The sequence below is a fragment of the Cydia amplana genome, chromosome Z, assembly GCF_948474715.1.
Source record: "Cydia amplana chromosome Z, ilCydAmpl1.1, whole genome shotgun sequence".
Lineage (NCBI taxonomy): Eukaryota > Metazoa > Arthropoda > Insecta > Lepidoptera > Tortricidae > Cydia > Cydia amplana.
In genome coordinates this window covers 37,682,259-37,706,204 of record NC_086096.1, presented here as the reverse complement: position 1 = coordinate 37,706,204, position 23,946 = coordinate 37,682,259, and the positions used below count along the sequence as shown (strand labels likewise).

Below are 23,946 nucleotides of genomic sequence, written 5' to 3'. Positions count from 1 at the left end.
AGATAATTATCCTGCAACGGCAAAAATCACACAGCATTTCGGTGTCAGAGTATAATCTGTGCCGTAGGGTTAAGCTTTCTCTTGTTGTGACGATGTTTAGATGTTAGATAAATGTTACATTAGATCATAAGATTTATAAGATCACCTGTTGAGCCGGGGTAAGTTTATAATACTTAATAAAACAAAATACGCTGAATAGGCACAATGGTTGTCAATTTGCGGATATTGCCTGTATTGAGTTGTTAACCCGTCGTATGCCGCATGTCGAATTTGATCATTGAAAGTGACCGTGACATTTGAGACAGATTTAAAATCAAAATATAATTCGAAATAGTCAAGGCCAGGGAAAGGATATAGAATAGTTTATATCTATCATCATCATCCCTCGTAGAGAAAGTCGCGGGCAGAAGCTAGTGAACTATAACTTTGTACAATCAATTCGTGATTATTATATAAGTGGAGGATTATTTTTGTACGACCTCAACAATATTGAAAGGCACTTTGGTACTGGAAAAAAAAGATAAAATATATTTAAAAAAAAAGTCGGGACTGGAAAGTTTATTGTTGAGATCCCTTCCTCGTTGAATGATCTATTGTAGTCCAGTGTCTCAGTGTCTGTATTTACATGGTCTTGTTTTGATAAATAAAAGTGTATAAATATATGAAAATCATTTTATTTCTCTATTTCTAAGTGGATAAACAACACAAGTAAAAATAATAGATATATTTGGCACTTTTTAAAGGTAAAGATTTTAGCTGACAATACAGCGAATAAAAAGTATACTAAGGGACAATTGCGCCATCCAGGGTTAGCCGGTTAAACGGTATACCAGTACAATTTAACCCTGTGTTGACGGTTAACTCCGAGGAAGTGGCTAACCATGGATGGTGGAAGTGGCCCTAAGCATAGGAAATGGCACAGACAGCTGTCAAATTAAATTTTACCCTTTTAACGCTATCAGCCTGCCTACATGACAGTTTTTAATTAACCCTCTAACCGCCAAAGACGTCACCTGACGGGCGCGGCCACAGCCCAATATCAATCTTCGTGCATTCCGACAAGGTTCACGATGACGCGCCGCGCACGATACGCGTTAAAACGGGTTAAACCCTTTGAACGCCAAAGATGTCTATAGACGCGCGCGGTTACCGTTTAAATAATAAGTTTTATGCATTCCAATGAGGTTTATTATGGAGTGTTTTATATAAATTAGCCGTAATAATTTAAAAATAAGCCTCATATTTCCCAATGTGTTTCACAATTTCTTTGCCATTCTCCTAAATAAAATGTACAATAATTTATAAAACAGTGATATGAATTTTATTCAACCTAATCATAGACAAAGAAATACTGAGTAAAGTAGTGCAATATATTGTAGCCGTAAAGTTGCCTCCCGAAGTAGATGGCGCCGTGCGGCCCAGCAAAGTATACGCTAACGTTTGACAATCCAGTTTCCACAAAACAAATTTTTCAATACTTTAAGCATAATTGTTACCAGGATTTACCAATACGTGTCTAAATTCATTAAAAAAATATAGTGTCATGTTAAAATTACAAAGGATCAGTCGTATCTATTCTATATACTACATGCAAACAAACAACATATACATTATAGCACCTAGATATACAAAAATATACGTTTGGAACATTTTCTATATTACTAACTATTCTAAAATAATAAAATCGTCATTTGCATAAAATACATATTTAATTCGCTCCTAATATTTTACCGAGTTCCATTATTTAGGTACTTCTCGGAAGGTTTTTTATCAAACAAAAAAACTAATCAAGAAATGTCTTTCTTTCTTATTTTTTTTATAAAAACTTACAACTTTTCCGAAACAAAAACCTATCAATTATCTGTATGACCAAAATGTACTTTGTCCAAGATTAAATGGATTAAATCAATTTTATTTAGCCCGATTAAAATTATTTTAAAGAACCTTCATTAAGTCAATTAAAAATGTTAATAATGTATAGACCGAATGTCCTACAGTGCACAGACTTTGAAGTGACAAAGCGTGGAAGTGACATAAACCTCATATTTCCATAAAGTTTGGACTTTTAGAGTTACACATTCACTGCTAACTCTGTGCAAAGATAGTTTGGTCCGACTCTAGGAATCCTTTTTGACAAAACATAGTCCAAGATTATAATTCTAAATTTCCAGAAACATCTTTTGGTTACACCAATGAACATTTCATTCAAAAAACCTATCAAATAATCTGCTCCTGACTATCAGTTGGCGTCCCTTTCGCGCTGCAGCAAGTTATCTTAGGGCTCTCCTCTCTCACCTGTTCAGGAGTATCCTGGTTACAGCACGAGCTAGAAGGCTGGTGGACTTCCACCTCTTTATTACAGCAACTGTCGCCTAGCAACTGCGCGTCTTCCACGGTCGGCTCCTCTTCGTGACAATGTTTCTGTAAAGTTTTAGCTTTGGCCACTTTGGACGGACACTTGGCGCCGAAGTGGCAGCTGGCTGGGGTCTCCTGAGACGAGCTGGCGCGGAAGTAGTGGGACGGCTGGATGCAGGTGCGCGTTTGGCAGATGAAGTAGTCGGATTCCGTGGTGAGAGACGCGTCCAGGAGCGGCGGGGTGGAGGTTTCAGCTGGAATAGAAGTGGTTTTTAGGTATTGTACATGTGCAGCCATCAGATATATTAGAGCGGCTAGGGTGCTCATAAATATCTGAACAGGCTTCTATTGCCAATGCGCTAGAGTGCGTGTTCAGATATTTCTGAGTACCTCGATATTCGCTGATGGCGAGTGTAGTTGATACAGAAGTGGCCATTGGCTACTGGAGTGGTATAAGCACAGAATAACTAATAGTACTACCGTACAGAAAATTCACTCCTTCACAAAAGTCAGGTTTAGGTATAAAATTACACCTAGATCGCCGCCTGCAAGCAAAATTGAAACTTATAACGGCGCACGAACCGTGAATCTCCTTTGCGCGCCGCAGTTTTATGACCGAGCTGTGAGTGTCGGCACGGGGTTATCACTTGACAAGTTTTTATACCTATACCCACTGATTTATTGTTTTTAAGATAAATATGTAGGAATTACAAACGTTGATTATGTAAACATACATTTTTTATAGAAGATAGCATGTCTGATTCTCGCGGAAGTAAGTTTCGAAGCCATTGTGTATTTTCAATTTTGCGCAAGCGCCATGTGACACGACTATCGTGCGCGCCGAGCGGCAGCCCACTGCTATACGCCTGTCCGGTGGGCGCGCCGGCCAAATGTACCTAAACTGCGGAGTGAAACCCCCCTGGTATAAGTATAACAAGTATCTTTAATATTGTTGGTTTTGTATTCTAGTATTTTAGAGGATTGTTTAAACTCTACAGTGGTATTTTATTGTATGCATTAATGCATAAAATAAATACTCGTTTACACGACAAACTCGTTGATAAAATAAAATAAAGGGCTATTCATAAATTACGTCATTTCAAAATTCTGGACATCGGATGATGGTAGCATGACGTAGGAGGAAGCGGGGTCATTCGAAGCATGATTTTTGGATGATTTTAGAGGGAGGGGGGGTCAAAAATCGTCAAAATTAGATGACGTAATTTATGAACAGCCCCTAAGCACTACACAAAAAATTTTACAGGTTATATTACCGCAAAACTGCTAAAATATCTTACACTATTATAAACTAAAAACCACTACTACCATCACAACTAAATACTACTACTAGGGTGAGTGCTATAGTTATTGGCCAGTCAGCAGCAGAAGTTGCTAAGCGGGCCAGGTGTTCAAAATGATCTTGACGCGACTTTATTGTTAAGAGAATAAGAGCGTGACAAGGTAATTTTTAACACCTCGCCCGCTTAGCAACTTCTGCTGCTGACTGGCCACTCTTAACAAATCAGAAAGAAACAAGGCAACAACACTCGTAGCAACTATAGTAATCGAAGCTCAACTTGATGGGTCGTTCAAATTATCAAGCTACTGCTTAAGGCGGTTATCCCGCGATCCGGTAACGGTGTGAAGATCTCGTATATCTCAAGCAGTATTTGACTTATTTGCTAACAATACCGTTCTCCGACAAAACCTACAGTACATCACTACATATAGTATAAAACAAGTCGCTTCCCGCTGTCTGTCTGTCCCTATGTATGCTTAGATCTTTAAAACTACGCCACGGATTTTGATGCGGTTTTTTTTAATAGATAGTGTGATTCATGAGGAAGGTTTATGTAAATGTTAACCCGTGCGAAGCCGGGGCGGGTCGCTAGTAAAAACTATACTGACTCCACGGCCGATTCGGCTACGGCGACTGCTTCAACTACGTTGCTGTCTCTGGTGTGCTCGCTCGTAGCCGATCTTAATAATAACTATACAAAACTGGTGAAAAATAAAATTAAGTTGCCCAATGAACACTTAAAATTTGGTAGCCACCTACTTTGGTTACTATAACGTCCATTGATAGTAGAAGTGTAGGAACAAATATGCTTTGTTTAAAAAAGCACTTTCGTAAAACGGTGTAAATAATCTGCTTAACTCTGCACAAATTTGGCAAGTAACGTAGTGTGGGAGCGCCACCACAAATTCACTTTCGAGTAATTTATTTCCTTATGCACCCTTTGTAAGTGTTGCCATTCATCAAATACAAAAATGACAACGCTTGCTGGATCTGTGGCGTCTCCTCTGTCACTGCCAACGTCGTGCCACAATATTGTAACAGATGGCGTTAGCATCATCTACATCGCGCTTGCGGAGTTCCGAATGTTAGTTCTGACCAACTCTCAGTGGACTTCGGTCCCCAGGCACACCTGCTGGGAGAGAGTAATCTCTATCGCCCGGTCTACATACAGATGTTATGGCCTTGGTTTAACGACTTCACTTAACCGTGTTGACGATGGTTCCTATGCTACAAAAGAACGATAATAATCATATTTCAAAGTAAGTAGTGAAGAGGATTTGAGTTTTGACAGCGTACGGCAAGGCAATACGTAGTCACTGTCGGAGTCGCACCGGTATTGAAGCCAACTTTTTCAAGTTTGCTTAAGGGGCCCACTCATGATCAGTCCGCCGGACTTAAGAGGATAAAACCAAACGGAGACGCCTTGTCTGTAATTTTCTATACAAAAAAGCCTGCCGATTTTTGCGGGGGAGAGGCACGTCAAATGTATGCGTAACGTTAAAATAGCCATGTCAGATAAACGTCAGTCCATATATTGTGTATGACCATTGGCCGCCTATTTTCGACAGAGGGTAACGCCTGCTAATGGCTACTCCGTTCGGTGATTATCGATGGGCCCCTTTAGGGTCGCTTGCACCAAACCGTCTGTCACCGTAAAAGAGTTCGCTAAATTTTATTGTATGGGAAGTTTCATAGTTGACTGCTGAGTGACGTTGTGATTAGTCCGCTAGATGTGGTTGGTTTAACTGTGCTCAATTAAAATATTTGAAGGGATTTAATAAATAGCTATATTACGAGTAGGACGGCTGCCGATATCTAGTAATGACTTTCGACTGAAAGTTAGCCTGAAAATTGTCAATACGTTGTGCTCGGAATTCAAACAGTTGCTACGAGAAAGTAGACGTGTGCGCCTCTTTATGAAACATAACAGCAATCCAAGATACGTACGATACGGCAATATTTTCACCGCAATATATACAGCCTAATATTTACTTACTTAATTGCAAATGCATACTGTTAAATAGAGTTCACAGAGAAGTAGCGAAAACGGAAACATCAAATTACAATTGTATTTTTGTACTGTCATCATCAAATTTGTAGTATTAGTAATAGTTAACTTTGTAGAGTTAGTTATACGGGGTGCTTCCTGTAACAGGAGCAATAAATTAAACTAAAGGCTGTACTCCTCAAACTGACCAACATTTGTTCAGCAAGTTTTGAAAATACCTTATGTTTTGATTTTTATTACACTTTAAAGTTTCTTCTAAGACGCAATGTATTGCAAATTTTGTTATGTTTAAAGCGTGACAAGCAACGTCAAACACACTGATGTCAGCGTACATTGAAGGCAATATTTATTTTGTATGAATAAGAGGAAGTCTAAAGGATTCATAAGTTGCTGAACAAATGATGGTCAGTTTGAGGAGTACAGCCTTTAGTTTAATTTATTGCTCCTGTTACAGGAAGCAGCCTGTATACGGAATTTCATTCTTAACGTCTCATATTTTTTCATTTATATGATGTCATTTGATTTGCGTCACAAGTTTCTTTCGACATGACAGTTAAAGTACAGTTTTCAATGTGTACTTAGGTATACATAAATTGGGTTAGGCCCAGTTTATTTTTAGGATTCTGTACCAAAAAGGTACAAAAGATACCGTTATGTTGCTTATGTTTAATTAAGCTTTGCTGCAGAAAAGAAAACTTTAACGTACAAAAGGCGGAATAATTTACATCAGGCATTCTCTATCAGTCCACCTTAGAGCATATAGCAGAGATTCTAGGCTGTGCTACTAACAAGCAAGAACAGAAAAACATGTACCACTACCAAATTAACTATTATGCCCCCTACACACTCGCGTTCGCGGCTTCGCGCCGCGATTTGCGCACGAGTGTGGAGGGGGCTTTAGGTTTACGTTTTTGGCCACTTCACTGAACAATCGATAAACGCCATAGATCAAAATGAAACACCTTATTAGCTCAGTAATCGCGCGGGCGCCGTCCGAACTCAACCTCCATTTCATGGGACATGTCTACTTTAAACCCCGACCTGATGGTGTAGCAGATTTGAGGGTAAGTAAACAGGTTACAGTAAACAATTATTTAAACGCTAAATTAAGGGTTGATTTAGACGGCGCGCGAACTCGCATGCGATTTTAGTTAGGTACATTGTGGACCATTGAGGTGATAAAACTCGCATGTGAGTTCTAGCACCGTCTAAATGAGCCCTATCGATATACAATGAGAGTGAAATTTCACATTCACAGTGGAAAAGATAGGTTTAAAAGTTGCAACGACGGTATTAGCATATAGTCCAGCGCACACGCCTACCGCGAACCCTCTAATGCAGACAATAGGTACCTACATTTAATTTTTAACAAGCAGGAAATTTAAAAGTGGAAAAATTACCCAAGATAGTAATTTTTCCACTTTTAAATTTATTCTAAGCTTAATAGGTACCTTACATTCTCAGTTGTCTGTCTTTTCGGCAGAATTAATCTATTATTTATTGATTAGAATAATACCTTTTGCTTGAAAACCTCACATTAGTCTTATCTTATCCCTAGGCTTTAATCTCTAGTATACCTAGTTGACATTTTCTGAGATGATTATTTCGGCTCAGACCTTGATCTGTTAAACAAAAGGCATTGTATCTTTTATGCAATCTCCATCGCCGTCATATGTCCGAAGCAACAATGTCGTTTAAAAAGCAACTATCTTGATACTCATATTGAATACCCATCTACAATTTAGGAGGGAATGAAATCTTCTCGGGTCAGAGGTATATTCTAGGTAGTATTCTATTCTATAAGGCCGCTCGGCAAGTTATTTACCTACTCTTGCGTTGGCGCTTAGGGTTGTCACTTTTATTTTTAGTTAAATATTATTTGCGTATTATGAGTAGCACTAGGTTTCTATTTATATAATACTAGCTGTTGCCCGCGACTTCGTACGCGTGGATTTGTATGTTGGTGGTTATTATATTCTACATTAGCTTAGAACATTCTTGTATTCTAATAATATGCCTTTATACAAAGATTCAAGTCCCGCACTCAAAAAAATGTTTGACTTTCACATAAACTTTCAACCCCTTTTTCACCACCTTGGGGGATGAATTCTCAAAAACTCTGAAATTCGTTTTCTTCTCTTTTAATATAATACCTTTTAACAAAGTTTTAAGTTCCTAGAATTAAATAAAATTTGAACCCCTTTTTAACCCTTTTAGGGGATGAATTATTAAAAACGCTGAAATCACTTTTCTTTTTTTCAAATAATTTGCCTTTATACAAAGATTCAAGTCCCGCACTCATAAAAATATGTAATCTCCATACAAACTTTCAACCCTTTTTTCACCACCTTGGGGGATGAATTTTTAAAAACGCTGAAATTAGTTTTCTTTTCTTTTAATGAAATAACTTTTTACGAAGTAAGAAATTCCTAACTTAAAAGACAATTTGAACCCTATACAAACTTTTAACCCCCTTTTAACCCTTTAAAGGGATGAATTTTTTAAAAACGCTGAAATTACTTTTCTTGTATTCTAATAATATGTCCTTATACAAAGATTCAAGACCCGCACTCACAAATATATTTTATCTCCATACAAAAATTTCAACCACTTTTTCACCATCTTGGGGGATGGATTTTTAAAAACGCAGAAATAAGTTTTCTTCTCTTTTAATGAAATAACTTTTTACGAAGTTAGAAATTCCTAACTTAAAAGACAATTTGAACCCTATACAAACTTTCAACCCCTTTTCAACCCTTTAAAGGGATGAATTGTTAAAACGCTGAAATAACTTTTTTTGTATTCTAATAATATGCCCTTATACAAAGATACAAATCCCGCACTCGCAAAAATATTTTATCTCCATACAAACTTTCAACCCCTTTTTCACCATCTTGGGGGATGAATTTTTAAAAACGCTGAAATCAGTTTTCTGGTCTTTTAATTTAATACCTTTTTGCAAAGTTTAAAATAAAATTTGCACGCCAAGACAAATTTTCATCCCCTTTTTAACCCCCTTAGGAGTTGAATTTTCAAAAACGTCTCAATTACTTTTTTTTTGTAATCGGCTATTATGCCTTTCTAAGAAGTTTCAAAGCATTTGTAATGTATTCAAACTTTCAACCCCTTTTTAACCCTGTTAGGGGATGAATTTTTGAAAACGCTGAAATTATTTTTCTTGTATTCTAATAATATGCCCTTATACAAAGATTCAAGTCCCACACTCATAAAAATATTTGGTCTTAATACAAACATTCAACCCCTTTTTCACCACCTTAGGGGATGAATTTTCAAAAACGCTGAATTTACTTTTCTTATATTCGAATAATATGCCTTTATGCAAAGATTCAAGTCCCGCACTCAAAAAAAGGTTTGATCTCCATACAAACTTTCAACCCCTATTTGACCCTTTAAGGGATGAATTTTTAAAAACGCTGAAATTACTTTTCTTGTATTCTTATAATATGCCTTTATACAAAGATTCAAGTCCCGCACTCAAAAAAATATTTGATGTTCATACAAACTTTCAACCCCTTTTTCACCACCTTGGGGGACGAATTTTCAAAAACGCTGAAATGAGTTTTCTTCCATTTTAATATAATACCTTTTTCCAAAGTTTCAAGTTCCTAGCTTGAAATAAAATATGCACCCCAAGACGAATTTTCATCCCCTTTTTAACCCCCTTAGGGGTTGAATTTCCAAAAACGTCGCAATAAGTTTTTTTTTAAATCGGCTATTATGCCTTTATTAGAAATTTCAAAGCATTTGTAATGGATTCAAACTTTCAACCCCTTTTTAACCATGTTAGGGGATGAAAATTGAAAAACGCTGAAATTACTTTTCCTGTATTCTAATAATATTTCCATACACAAAGTTTCAAGTCTCGCACTCAAAAAAATGTTTGTTCTCCATACAAACTTTCAACCCCTTTTTCACCACCTTAGGGGATGAATTTTCGAAAACGCTGAAATCAGTTTTCTTGTTTTTTAATATAGTACATTTTTACAACGTTTCAAATTCCTAGCTTAAAATAAAACTTGCACCCCATACAACCTTTCATCCCCTTTTTAACCCCCTTAGGGGTTGAATTTTTCAAAATCGCTTCTTATCTCTTGTACACTTTATAAATTCAACCTAGTGTGCAAATTTCAACTTTCTAGCTTTTGTAATTTCGGCTCTGCGTTGATGAATCAGTCAGTCAGTCAGTCAGTCAGTCAGTCAGTCAGGACACTTGCATTTATATATATAGATAATGAAATGTTCTATCCATTCATAAATGAGGTATAAATGAAGGCCGGTAAGAGCAGGCAAATGCGAGCGTACTCGAATGCGCGCGATCTCAGTCGCGGTACGGCCCGCACTGCCGCCACCGTATTCCCCCGTATATTATGCGAATGTGTGCGTGGCAGCGCGTGCGTACACGGCGCCCGGCGCGCACGCACACATTCAAGCCGGCAGCGGCACATTTCTATGAAGATTCACTACTGTTCTTGTACTGTGGTTAAGTAGAATCGTCGTAGCTTTTGCAGTGTAATTTTTCCTCAGTCACCCGTTGAAACGTCGGGATGTAGTATAAATACGTGTCGTCTCCGAATGGGCTATTTCATGAATTTGAACCATATAAATAGGATGGTAAAATTGCTTTTTGAACGGGCCTGTTCCCGTTCACTTATGACGGGGTCATTAGCAGTAGCAATTTGCACAAAAGAAACAATACCTTTTGTTTAATAACAGATTAGGGGTTTACGATCAAGAAATCACCTCAGAAAATTCCAACTATACCCGTACCGTTAATATTTTTCGTGTTTATTATATGTGACGTTATCTATGAAAAGGGACCTTATTGTCGATGGCGCTTATGCCATTATTAACGATGCTCCGATATAAATACGAGGCCACGCGACGCCGTGTGGCGTAAGCGCCATCGACTATAAGGTCCCTTTTCATAGATAATGCCCCATATAGTTGAGTTTGGTCCATCTCATTCCTCGGCATGTTCATCGAAAGCATAGAGAAAAAAATACATAGATTGCTCACTCCATACATCAGTTTTGGTACCAAAAAGACTATTAATTTCAGTGTCTACATCTAGCATCGAGTAGCGGAACTATCAGTACTGCTACTTGACAATAGATGTAGCACCGACTGGAAATTCTTTTGCTGAACAACAAGACTTTCCGGTCGGTGCTACATCTGTTGTCAAGTAGCAGTACTGATAGTTCCGATACTCGATGCTAGATGTAGACACTGAAATTAATAGTCTTTTTGGTACCAAAACTGATGTTTGGAGTGAGCTCTTGCCTTACTATATTTCTCTATCTCGAAAGTGACGACGCGCCACAACGCACTAACAGACCATGAAACGAAATTACTCAAGATAAATAGGATAAGGGGAGACTGAAAGGAAGGGATAGGATAAGAGGAAGTTCATGAGTTGCATTTACATGAGAGAGTGCTAAATTGATATTAAACCTTTTGAGCGCCAACGACGCCATATCACGTGACGGGGAACCTTTAATTTTCATAGACGTTTAATCAAATACCAATAGTACTCTTTTTTGATATTACAAGCATTAACTACCACCTGTCATTGGCCAATGAAGTTACCGTTTTAGCACAAAAACGTTTTAAAATGTAATTTACTACCTTCATGATTTATAATGAATATATTTTGTTATGTATTGGGTCACTGCTATAAAAAAAACACATTTTCTCCAATCCATTCATCCCGAATTTAAAGCGCAACAGTTTGTTGTGTTTTTTTAAATCGGTAAACAATTTAACTAACATATAACATACTTACAGGCACTTGCAATTATCAATATTTTCTCTAAAACAAAAGCGATTTCATCTGTAATTCTAAGTGTGACAGTTGGCGCTCAAAAGGTTAACACATTCAGTGCCGAAAACCCGACTATCGGGTATTTTATGATTTCGTTCCCAGGCCGGACGACACGATAGCCGGGATCGTGGTACTACAGCTTTATATGACGATATTTTAGTGGCCTGGCGCGGTCTTGTTTGGCTGGGTGGCAATGAATGTGTTAAACAAGTGTACAGAATAAATGGGACATGTCTGACTTGTTAAGATTCGTGTTTCGCGTCTGCATCTCCACTCCGTCCATGAACTTGCACAGTTTCCCGTCGCACTCCTCCCACGAGCACTTGGTGGTGTTGCAACGGTCTTCAAGGACAGGACAGGGTTAGGTTAGGGCATAGAGAAAAAAAATACATAGAGTGCTCACTCCATACATCAGTTTTAGTACCAAAAAGACTATTAGCATCTAGCATCGAGTAGCGGAACCATCAGTATTGCTACTCGACAATAGATGTCGCCACCGACCTGAAAGTCTTATGCTGTTGAGATAAGACTTTCCGGTCGGTGCTACATCTATTGTCAAGTAGCAGTACTGATAGTCCCGCTACTCGATGCTAGATGTAGACACTGAAATTAATAGTCTGAACTGATGTATGGAGTGAGCACTCTATGTATTTTTTTCTCTATGGTTAGGGCAAGAAGAATTTGAATTATGTAGTCACAGTAAATTTACTGCCATCTTTCGACAGAAGATTAAAACTGTTAGAACGCCATTTGACTTTGACCCTTATTCTTTCACTGACAGTAGGCCAACGGTGTGGTGCAATCTTTTCGAGAGATGGCGCCATAACCTGTGGCCTACTCTCGGGTAGATGGCTTTAAGTTCAATATTTAACAAATGAACACATATCAGTGAAAGAATAAGGGTCAAAGTCAAATTTAATGGCGTTCTAACAGTTATAATCTGCTGTCGAAAGATGGCAGTAAATTTACTGTGGCTACATAATTTACCATGACAGTAACTCTCTATTCTCTTTGGTTAGGGTATACACGATGATTTTTAAATCGGTGATCAAGAGTAGAAAAATATTAATATCTAGCCCAAATAATTCATGCACGGTGAAAAATAATTTATTTTAAATATAGTCGAATACCCTATTGTGTCATTTTTTTAAGCCAAATCTCATAGAAAAAGGGGCAAGCTATGATGGCGCCATCTATGCAAACCTTTGACAGTTGCCAACCCCATTGAACGCGAGGCTGCCTGTAGGTATCTGGACCTGTCTGTCTGTAGTCTGTAACTCCGGTACATACCCGTGTCGTCGCATTCAGGAGTGCATATCACGACGCGTTTTGTGCGGAAGCATTGCATTTGCAGTCTCGTAAGCTTCGGCCCGAAGAGGAAGTAACCTGCAGAGTAAAACATGTAAGTAAAGTGTCATTCTACGGCACTTGCTAACTATGTAAACAAAAGACATTAGTAAATTCATATTTTTTAACAATTCCAATATGGCGGTTGGTTGACATAGTTAGCAAGTTCCATAGAATGACGCTTTAGGTAATTTATTTTAGCCAATAAGTATCAATATCTGGGCGACCGAGAGAAGACCTAGCCGGATCGATTTTTCGCCCCCCAAAACCCCCATATAGCAAATTTCATCGAAATCGAAATATATATATATATAAATAAACAATAATTGCTCGTTTAAAGGTATTAGCGTTCAGCACTTTCAGCGCCTCTAGCGTCAATCCGCGGCCTACAAGTGGGAGCCCTGATGACAAATGTGACCCTACGAGTCTGCTACCTGTCATCATGCCCAGCACCACCGCCAGCATCAGCTCCACGTTGTAGATCATCACCGCCAACATCAGCAGGTAACCGACTATATTGTGGGCCGCGAACACGAAGGTTTGGTGGGAGTTCACTAGCATCCTGAAACAATAAGTTATTTATTTAAACTTCATTGCACAAAATATACATACATAGACTAGGAATCTAGACGGAGTTTAGAGCAATTATTTCATGAAACCGATGCTGCCAAAAATACTGGGGTGCGGGGGACGAGGTGAGCGAAACCCGTGCCGTGATTGGTCCGTTCAAAGACACGGACCAATCACGGCACGGGAATCTGACACTTTGACTCGAAGATGGAGTAAAACTACCGTATATTTGTGGCAGAGGGGTTAGCGTTACTATGCTCAGTCTAGACTTCTAGGGGATGTCTTGTCTGTGTATACATACAACAATGTACAAATGGCGGACCTAATGCCAAATGGCATTCTCTACCAGTCAACCATAGGGCCAAACAGAGATACCTACAATAGGGGGTATTACTGCAATGTTCTGCCGCCAGAGTGCAGCACTAGCACCCATCGTAAACCATAGAGTAACTTATACATACTATTCCTTAAACTGTTTTTGACAAGTTTTCACAGACAATCAAATATAACATTATTGACATTGATACATCAAGGCGGTTTGTTTTCAAGGGGCCTACCGGGAAACGTGAAAATCGTAACTCAGCTATCTGCCTCTTTATCGCTGCAATAGTATAGAGAGGTTAGATATGCAAGAGTGATAGAGAGGTTAGATAACAAAATTTCGACTCTCTCGTTTGCGGTAGACCCTTAGATTTTGACGGATTGTGGAAGTGGCGCCCCCTACGCAGAGCTTTGCGTAATATTACCTACTGGTGCAGAGAGAGATTGGACGAGTTATCAATACCAAGACCGAATATATTATATTATTTACAGTACCCTTAGTGTAAATTTCATTCGATAGCGTGACGTGACGTTTGCGTTGAGTGTCATTTTGTATGGGATTTTGCGTTTCCAAATCGTCCCGCATGACGCGCCGCTCAAAATCCCATACAAAAATAAGCATAATGCAAACTCTCTTCACGCTAACGAATGGAGTTTTTTTAAGGAAAAAAAAATCATGGCTCCTCTACACGATGGCCCATCATACTGGCCCACTAAGATGGGCCAGCGTGTAGAGAGGGTAGTGGTGTCGGATGGCTTATGGCGCGGCGGGATGGCGATGAGATGGCCGGTGTCGTTTTTTCGTCGCACATCAAAGTTAGTGGGCCAGCGATGGCGCGTACGCATCTGCACGTGACCTATTCCATAGTGCGTGCTCTCAACCATCGCATGGCCATCTCGCTGGTCCAGCGCTGGGCCATCGTGTAGAGGCCTCTTAATTAAATAAAAAATACCTGGTCCTAAAAGACGCCCATCTTCCCACCTGGCCCTGACTCGCGTTGCGGCTGGTCCCTGGCTCGACGGGGAGGTCCCTAGAACCAAGCAATCTATATTTTAGTGTTCATTTCTTTACGTTGTTTTTTTTTACATTTTCGGGTAGGTACTTTTGAAAAGGGCATGCCCGCTATCCCTTATAAAGGATTTTGTATGGGTTTTGAATACCCATACCGTTGCCCGAAAAAACCCTTTCATTATGGTTTTAAAGCCCTTAAGGGGACGGTATATGACGTTTTCGATTTAGACCTCACTTTGTGCAATCAATTTGTTCAATGAATGATTAATAACTGCATTAAATTATACGCAAATCTGTTCACGAAGAAGCCGTGTACCGGCTCTTCACGCCATATTTTTTTTTATTTCCTGTAATTCTCTACAAATCGACACTAAAAGTGTCCAAAAATCAAAATATGGAGTTCCGTTTGAGCAAGACGCATTACAGTTTTGTCTTTGACAGTAATTGAGTTGTTGTGGGATTTTGAAGGCTAGATAACTAAACTACCAGATTATTATCTACTTATATTTTTACTCACAAATACAACACAGAAATTCAATCCCAAATGTAAACTTTCGTATAATTTCCATACATTGACAACATCACTCAAAACTCTTCTTCGAGTCAGATGGCCGTTGGCCTTGCATCGAAGCAGACGTGTACATCGTCATAGCTCGTTTTTGACATTAATAAAGACATTTCATCATATACGCATACGAAAATGTATACCAGTAGATAAATTGTATTTCATAAAATAGGGTAAATAAATATAATCACGTCGAGCTCCAGTCAAATTTTAAATGTGAGTTGTTGTTATTTACGGGTCGTAACGGTCGAAAACAGCAGTAAATTATCCTAAAACAATACGATTACAATCGAATTTAAGTAACTTGTTCCTTCAAAACCCGCTTAAAATGAAAAAAGTTTAAAAACTCGTTTTACTGATTGGGATTGATTTTCATTATGCTGGTATCAATTTTACGTCATTATAAAAATGTATATGACTTCTGTACGTCAATGACTTTTGATGTCAATTAATTGTAATCTTGTATTTATGTTAGAGAATATTATATGTTCATTTAAATATTACTCATCTATTAATACGAAGCGTAATTCGTTTAATACCTAAAGACTTGCAGTGTCTACACCTACGTTCGTTCCGTCTATGTATGCGATTACGTAACGTGCTGTTCTGATAATCTTCAAGAATCAAGATAATTAATAACGGCAAGACCAGCATTTAGTACCAGCGAGTTTTGCGGATTTGGAGACCGAGATGAAGCTTACAGGCCAATATCGCTGCGGCCTGGCCTGCTTATTGTTATGTGTATAAATCGAATGTTATATTAATTTACTATAAAAAACAATGTTTTATTTCAATGACATTCTGTGCGTAGAGGTATGTATGTTTCGGTGATTATAAGAATTATGTCCACACAATAATCGTGCAAAGCAGAGACTGCATTATTTCTTTACGGTATAAGCGGTAAGGAAAAACTCATTGGTATCCTGGCTCGTACCAATGAGTTTTTCGGAACTTATGTACGAAATATCATTTGATATTTACCACTAGCTTTTCGGTGAAGGAGGAAACATCGTGAGGAAACCTGCATACTCGTAGTGCATACATTTGCGAAGAAATTCAAAGCTGTGTGTGAAGTCCCCAATCCGCATTGGGCTAGCGTTGAGATTATTGTCTATACAGGGTGGTCCAAACCGTGACGTCCAAAAATCGTGGGCTATCATAATGTACCCCATATGTATGTTAGCCGATTTTTCGTAGTTTTCAAGTTATGATTTTTTAAGCTTTTAACTTTTCCTATGTAGGTAATATTCTCCGACCGTCCATAGTCTGGGACCGGTCTGAAAACCAGCGCCGGGAACCTAGGCCCGGCACACGCTGAGACTGGAACCCTGTGCCTAATACAAAGATCTTCTCACTTTTGTTTTGTATATGATAACAACTGTTTTATTTTATTATGTAAGTAATTCTAACTCTATTTTATGTTCATGTATGTGGCAATAAACAATTCTTATTCTTATTCTTATTCCTATGAAATTCCGGGGTTCCCATACAGAGTGGCTGAAAAATAACTGCATTCCGTTGCCAGGGAGGTGTTGGGATTATACTGAGCAACTTTTACAACCTCCCTGGCAACGGAAATGCAGTTATTTTTTAGCCACTCTGTATGGGAACCCCGGAATTTCATATGAAAAGTTAAAAGTAAAAAAAAATCATAACTCGATAACTACGAAAAATCGGCTAACATACATGGGGTATATTCTGATAGCCCACGACGTGAGGAATCTAAAAAAAAATTTTTGGACGTCAAGGTTTGGACCACCCTGTATATAGGCTGAATTATTATTATTATTTATAGGCGGTACGGTACCGTTATTATTTATCAATACCGCTTCGTTTTGAAGGTACTATACCTGTTGAAATATAAAGTACGGTACCGGTATAAAATTGCAGCAGGTACAACAATTTTTTATAGGTGTACAGTCAGCTGCAGAGAAAAGGTACCACCCCTGCATACAATCTTCTATGCAGGGGTGACCTGCAGCTGACTGTACCTAAACCATCACTGACCGAGCGTAGGCGAAGGTCTCCGTTTCAGCTTGGGCAAAAATACTTTCGTTTGTTCGAATGTTCTCCTTTGCATATCACATTTCTCAAATATCTCGAGAAAATTTGTAAGCAGGTTCGGTAGTTGGATATAATTACTCGGTTTCTTTTTTTTTTATAAGTTCTAATAGGCAGAGATTGGCATAAAGGACTTAAGCGACAGTAGGGTCTGTGGTACTTAGACCATTGTGATTATTCGTAGTGTCCGACCGAAGATTCGGTTTCGGTTTCGGTTTCGGCCATAAAATCATGTTTCGGCCGTAGTTTCGGTTTCGGCCAAAAAACGGCCGAATCTTTCGGCCTGGCCGAAACATACGAAATAGTACTTCGTATTATGAAACTAAACTATGTGACAAAGACCAAAAGTTGGCGAGCAAGTAGGACAACAATATTTATATATACAGAAATTTGTGTTTCGGTCGGACACTAATTATTAGGTACTTACTGATTACGCTGCGCCGCGTGGAACGTGAGGTGCGTTGGGGTAAGTACATACAAATCATTCAAGAAAAAAATCCCTTTTAAGATCACTCGTGTGTCTGCCCCTAATAGACTAATTCAATTGAAATTTGGTACACATTTTTCACATATGACAAAGAGTCGGTGATCCAAAGATGGACTAGTAACGTAAATAAATAAACTTTTAACTTTGCGGCCATTTTTTTGTATCGTGTGATATATCAGATATTAAATTGTAAGATATTTACTAATAATAAGCATTGGTCACGTAAATTATTTTTAGTCTTTTTTTGCAAGTATGAATGATATAGAACATTATTTCAATTATTTTTAAAATTAAGCCTATCCAAAGGCGACTTGGAAGATGTGTCATGGGGATCTATATTCGTTGGGTGAAAAACAAGTTTTTTTGTCTAATTATCGTTTAAAACACAATCGATCGGCAATAACGCGGGCACATAAAACAAAAAACTTCTTTTTTCACTCATAAAACTCCTTAAACCTAATAAGAGCTAAACAAAAACAAGCGCGAGTCGGACTCGCATTCTAAGGGTTCCGTATATTAAGTCCGTCTCACGCTTGACTGCACATTTCTTATAGATTTTCCTGACATATATAGGTAAAGAACTACTTTGTGTATTTTTTTCAAAATTTTAGATCCAGTTGTTTCGGAGAAAGTGGGCGGAGAATGATCATTTTTTGCCTATTTTCATGAATAACTGCTGAACTATTAATCCTAAAATTATAAAAAAAGTTATGTTTGAGATTCTTACAATGAGCTCTTTTATTTGATATGTAACACTATATAGTTTAAAAAACATATTTTTTAATTTTTTCATTTACACCCCCCCCCCCCCCCCCAAAAATGGCTACCGTATTTCAAATTCTCTAAAATACATTTTATTTACGTTACACGTCCATCTTTGGGTCACAAATTTACATTTGTGTGCCAAATTTACATATGTGTGCCAAATTTAAACTGAATTGGTCCAGTAGTTTCGGAGAAAATAGACTGTGACAGACTGACGGACAGACAGACAGACGCACGAAGAATTATATGTATATGCACTTATCCCAACGCACCTCTCGTTCTACGCTGCGCGGGGTTCATTGCCGCTCCTACCGCCGTAAGTGTAAGTACAACTACATCATCAAGGCTACGATCGAAGATAATCAGTTCAGCACTGAAATAATAGCGGTGGAATGCCAGTATAATATTTAATTATTTATTTTAATTTTATAAATTTAATAGCAAAATAAATAGCGAATATACGATACTCGTACAAGTAAATCTGTAAAGATCTTAGGGGTACATCAGCCGACATATATTATTAAATTTTATTTTGTCGGCCTTAATTAAATTTCCACCCTGCCGAAACTTTATTTATTTAAATTTTTAATTGAATTGATTTTTCGCCTTATGAATAACCGTATAGAGTAGTAAATAACATTTTACATCTGACTTAATGACATCTGGGTTTATTCGGTTTAACTTTACAAAACGCGTATCTCGACAAAGCCATAATATGCAGAAAATAGTTAACAATCAAATGAATTAAATTAGAATTTAAATACGTCACGTGTGACATGAACAGACAAGGAGAGCAAGATTTAATGTATTGTTTCTCTTTCTTCTTTCAATGGAACGTTTTTACAGTTTCTGTTCCTCAAAAGAGGTCAGTGGTTAACACTAAACTCAAAACGCAATCTTAAAAAAACTTGATGGGTCAATGACCTGTCCCAGTAAAGTGAGGTAGTGTGCGTGAAGTGCGCTTGTGTGTGAAATGGGGTAAATTGACAGAATCTGAAAATTTACCCACCTCTACCGTCACCTTAAGTAAACGGTAGCCCATTTGATTAATCGGTATCCCAACACCCATACAAAACCCTTGTCACCCGCTCACCAATACCTTCCATATTGCTTGTAATGGTTAGCCTAGCCTTACAAAAACAAATATTTCATAAAATCTCTTCAAAAAATATTTCATAAAATAATTTGGAAAGTTTCTCAAACTTTTTGGTTGAATAAAACATCAGCTGTGTGAATAGATAGTTTAAAACGCTTCGATACGTAGCGTATTGCTGATAACACAATCAAATAAACACAAATAAATTAGCACTAATGAGTCAATCGGGCGTGAACAGGCAGAATATAAAACAGCTCATTTGTATATCGAAACTATTGGATAAGCCGGTTGGAAAAAATCGATTTAGACTTATTTGCTTAATTTCATTGGTACTTTGCCCTTTGAGTTTGAAAGAAAAGTAAAATTTCAAGTAATCAACTCGGTACTTATTCTAAAACTCTAAAGAGACTTCAGAATCATGGAGCGTTTCTCAAAAAGACTAGTAGACGTAAAATAAAATCGCAATAAAGAGAAAATAACATAATCACGATTGTATGTACTATATCTAGAGTAAATTATCACCTGTTGCTTACCTCTGCTTATGTTTCTGTTTTCTTTTGTATGGTTTTCATTTATTGAGGTGTACAATAAACTATAAAGAGTATTTGTATTGTATTGTGAATGATGAAAACGCATAGGAAATTAGTACACAGTATCAAACCACACCAAGGTTCAAGACAACTTCAAACAAATCTGTTGCTAGCGCTTATAAAAGGGATAATATTTAATTTCTTCCTTTTTGAACTCGGAATCCGGACTAATCCCAATAAGGTCTAGTTTGCCTTCTGGGTTGGAAGGTCAGATGGCAGTCGCGTTCGTAAAAACTATAGGTAGTGCCTACGTCAACTCTTGGGATTAGTTCTCAAGCGGACCGCAGGCTCCCATGAGCGGTGGCAAAATGCCGGGATAACGCGAGCAAGAAGATTGACACTACCTCACTTTGTTCTCTTCTATTTGGTGCATAGTTAGCTTGGATTAGACGGACTCTAACGCGTATCTCACATAGGCCTCTTCGGCACTGAGCCACAGAAATGACTTACATCACACACGGGCCGTATTTTTGTTTTAAAATACTAGCAATTGTTTAGTAGTATGTATGACCATTGTGTTCAATTGTAAAACAATCGACGTACGATCACGTACATATTGTGGATGGAGTCGGTTAAATAGATCTTTATAATACGAGTACAGTCGCCATCAGATAAATACGCTCCTATTTATCTATCTATCTGAGGTGCTCAAATATATCTGAACACGCACTCTAACGCCTTGACAATAGAGGCGTGTTCAGATATGTGAACACCTTGGCCGCTCCGATATATCTGATGGCGACTGCACGTAGGTATCAACTCTATATACATAGCAATAAGGTGCAAAACGCTAAACTCACCGGCACAGCAGATTCCGTCGCTCGTCAGACCTATTAGGATACAGCAGTTTTTGGGCGGAGCGCTGCACTCGCGCCAAGTACACCTGTGGGGTTAAGACTATAGTGGACGGTGTATTCCCATTTGTCCCCGTCGGGAACAGATGGGAATAGGAGCTTTATATTAAATCATTCCCAGCTGTAACCGCCTAATTTGTGGCGGCGCGGTCACGTGGAGCTCAGACAATTGGGAATACACCCCGCTTCTACATACAAACGCAGTCCCCATTTTCCTCTGGGTACACAGTGTACACACACAAAACATACAACACATTACAGAAAATATGCATATGAAAGAAAATATTTATAGGTACCTACACAATTTAACACATTCATTGCCACCCAGTCAAACAAGACATCCGCGCCAGGCCACAAACATTTCTTCGTATAAATGTGTAGTACGGTACTACTAGTACCACGATCCCGACTATCGGGTCGTCCGGCCTGGGAAAGAAATCATAAAATACCCCACAGTCGGGTTTTCGGCACTGAATGTGTTACTGTATATTGACCATAGCTATGCCCCTGTTTGCTTTTTTTTCGATTGTTTTTTAACCGCGCCTGCTAGCGGACGCCACCGCGCCAAGCTTCATCAATATTGGATTCTTTCTCTTGAAATTATGGTCAATCGAGATCGAGAATCACAACGACCCGAAGATAGAAAAGTTTTGTGGAAAAGTCTGAGAGCTAGGGGCTCTGATAATATTTTAACGTTATTTTTTACAAAAAGTACTGTTAGAAAGCATGGTTTACCTTAGAACCTTCAAATAGAAGCGCCACCACAAACAGCACTATCCAGGTGAGAGCGAACTGCCAGCGCGTGGTGATGTCGAGGCCGGAGAACAGGAAAGGCCCGAGGTCGTAGCCGAACCACATCCACATATGCATGGCTGATGGTTAGTTCCTGAGGACAGAAAACGTTATAAATAAATACGGAACCCTAAAAAAACAGTCAAGAGCAAGACTTAAAGGGGCCCACTGATTACCAGTCCGCGAGACGGTATCGGACTGTCAGTTAAACGCAAAAGGTGATAGCTCCGAACAACTGACAGGCCGATGACCAGCGGACTGATAATCAGTGGGCCCCTTAAGAGCATTTAAAATTTGTATGAAATCTGTTTTAAGATGTTAATGTCCAGAGAGGAAAATGAGGCCTACGTTTGTATGGAGAAGCGGCCGTCCGACGGGGACGCCTTTCCTCGTAAGGGCGTCCGCTAGCTGGCGCGGTCGCATTAACGAAAAATAGTATGAGCAACGCTAAGGGCTCATTTAGACAATGCGAGAACTCGCATGCAAGTTTCATTACATTGCGGGTTTTGATCGGTCGGTTGAATTGGACGTAACCAACAGTCCGCAATGTAACTAAAATCGCATGCGAGTTCGCGCGCCGTCTAAATCAGCCCTAAATGGCGGGGACGCGTGCGAGGGATTTCACCTACAACGACACCCGTGTGCGTCGGCCCGCGCCAGTAGCGGACGCCCTAAAAACTACATCAAAACTTATAGGTATTTGCGATTGAAGTAATTGATAATATAAATATATGAATACGGGTGACACACGCCATGACGTCACGAGATCAGAACGGTCAAGCGACAACAATAGGCCGTGGCGAGCTATCTGATAACTAATAACAATGACTAGGGACGGAGCGGGTCAAAGATCGAATGTTTATGTAGCACTCCCGTTTTTTTGCGATCGATGTGCCAAGAAATGTACACCAATTATTACCGATATATACGCACCGTAGGTTCAACGCCAAAAACCGATTAATCGGTCACAGACCACAGAGCAACATCGACCTACGTGCATATACATAAAGTTCAACTTCAGTTTTGACACTTCAATGATGTGGCGTCTGAGTGACAGCTTTTGTGTTTGACACGGCGTGGAAAAGGTTAAAAACTCTATCGCAGGTGGGGCAGTAAAGTTGAGGGCAAGAAATGCCGCGCTGCTATAGGACTTAATATAGCCATCAACGGCGATACGGGACCCCATAAACCCACAAGCGCCGCAACAAGCATCTAGAACATGATGTGGCCAATGATAAAGTACCTATACCTCTTGTGTCGAATGATGGTCCCTATTACCATTATTGGCATGGGAAGTAGACAGGTAGTGTGGCCGCGCTACTCGTCGGCGGCCGCCATACTGCCCTGTATACTTCCCATACCACACATTAGAAATAGAGTAGTTGTGGCGTAAAATGTTTGTAGAAACTTTTAACAATTTTATCAACATATCATATTAATTTATTAAATTTAGAAATGTAACATTTAAGTTACAACCACATGGTAAAAAGTGAAAACATATTTCTTCAAATAAACTATAGATATAAAATTTTTTGTTACCAAATGTGTAAGGAAATCTGGTAACAAAAAAGGAAGTTTCATACAAACTTTCTTGGACATTTTGGGAAATATGGTGGAAATTGTTCAGCTTCATGTACTTTACCAGCATACCAATTTTTATAGAAATCTAAGATGTGATCGAAATGTACAAATTATTTGAGAAATGCTCACACATAATTTGTATTATACAGCAAAACCTGTACTCTGTAGATATATTTCTAAAGGGGGGGTTAAAATAATAAGGAAGACAATAACACATGTAACATGTATCATAATACCAGTATCTATTATCTTTATCTAATATAGCTTATCAGTTAATGTCCTAAGCTAGCGACAATGTAACAAATATAATCGTAATGATATCTAAATAACATTATGCACTCACTAAAACTAAAGTAAGGACGCTGATCACGAAGAATTTCGTACATTGACCCGCCTGTTC

General features: G+C 38.6%; 1 protein-coding gene across 1 annotated transcript; it reads right to left on the bottom strand.

The window, feature by feature from the left end:
* Positions 1-2,203: 2,203 nt before the first annotated feature.
* Positions 2,204-22,049, bottom strand: LOC134661538 (uncharacterized). The gene is made up of 6 exons (XM_063517669.1): positions 21,909-22,049; positions 21,120-21,202; positions 14,697-14,774; positions 13,287-13,414; positions 12,796-12,891; positions 2,204-2,609 (listed from the first exon to the last, which is right to left on the bottom strand). The coding sequence occupies exons 1-6, from the start codon at positions 22,041-22,043 to the stop codon at positions 2,218-2,220; spliced, it is 912 nt and encodes a 303-aa protein (XP_063373739.1). The 5' UTR covers positions 22,044-22,049; the 3' UTR covers positions 2,204-2,217.
* Between the last annotated feature and the right edge of the window lie 1,897 nt (positions 22,050-23,946).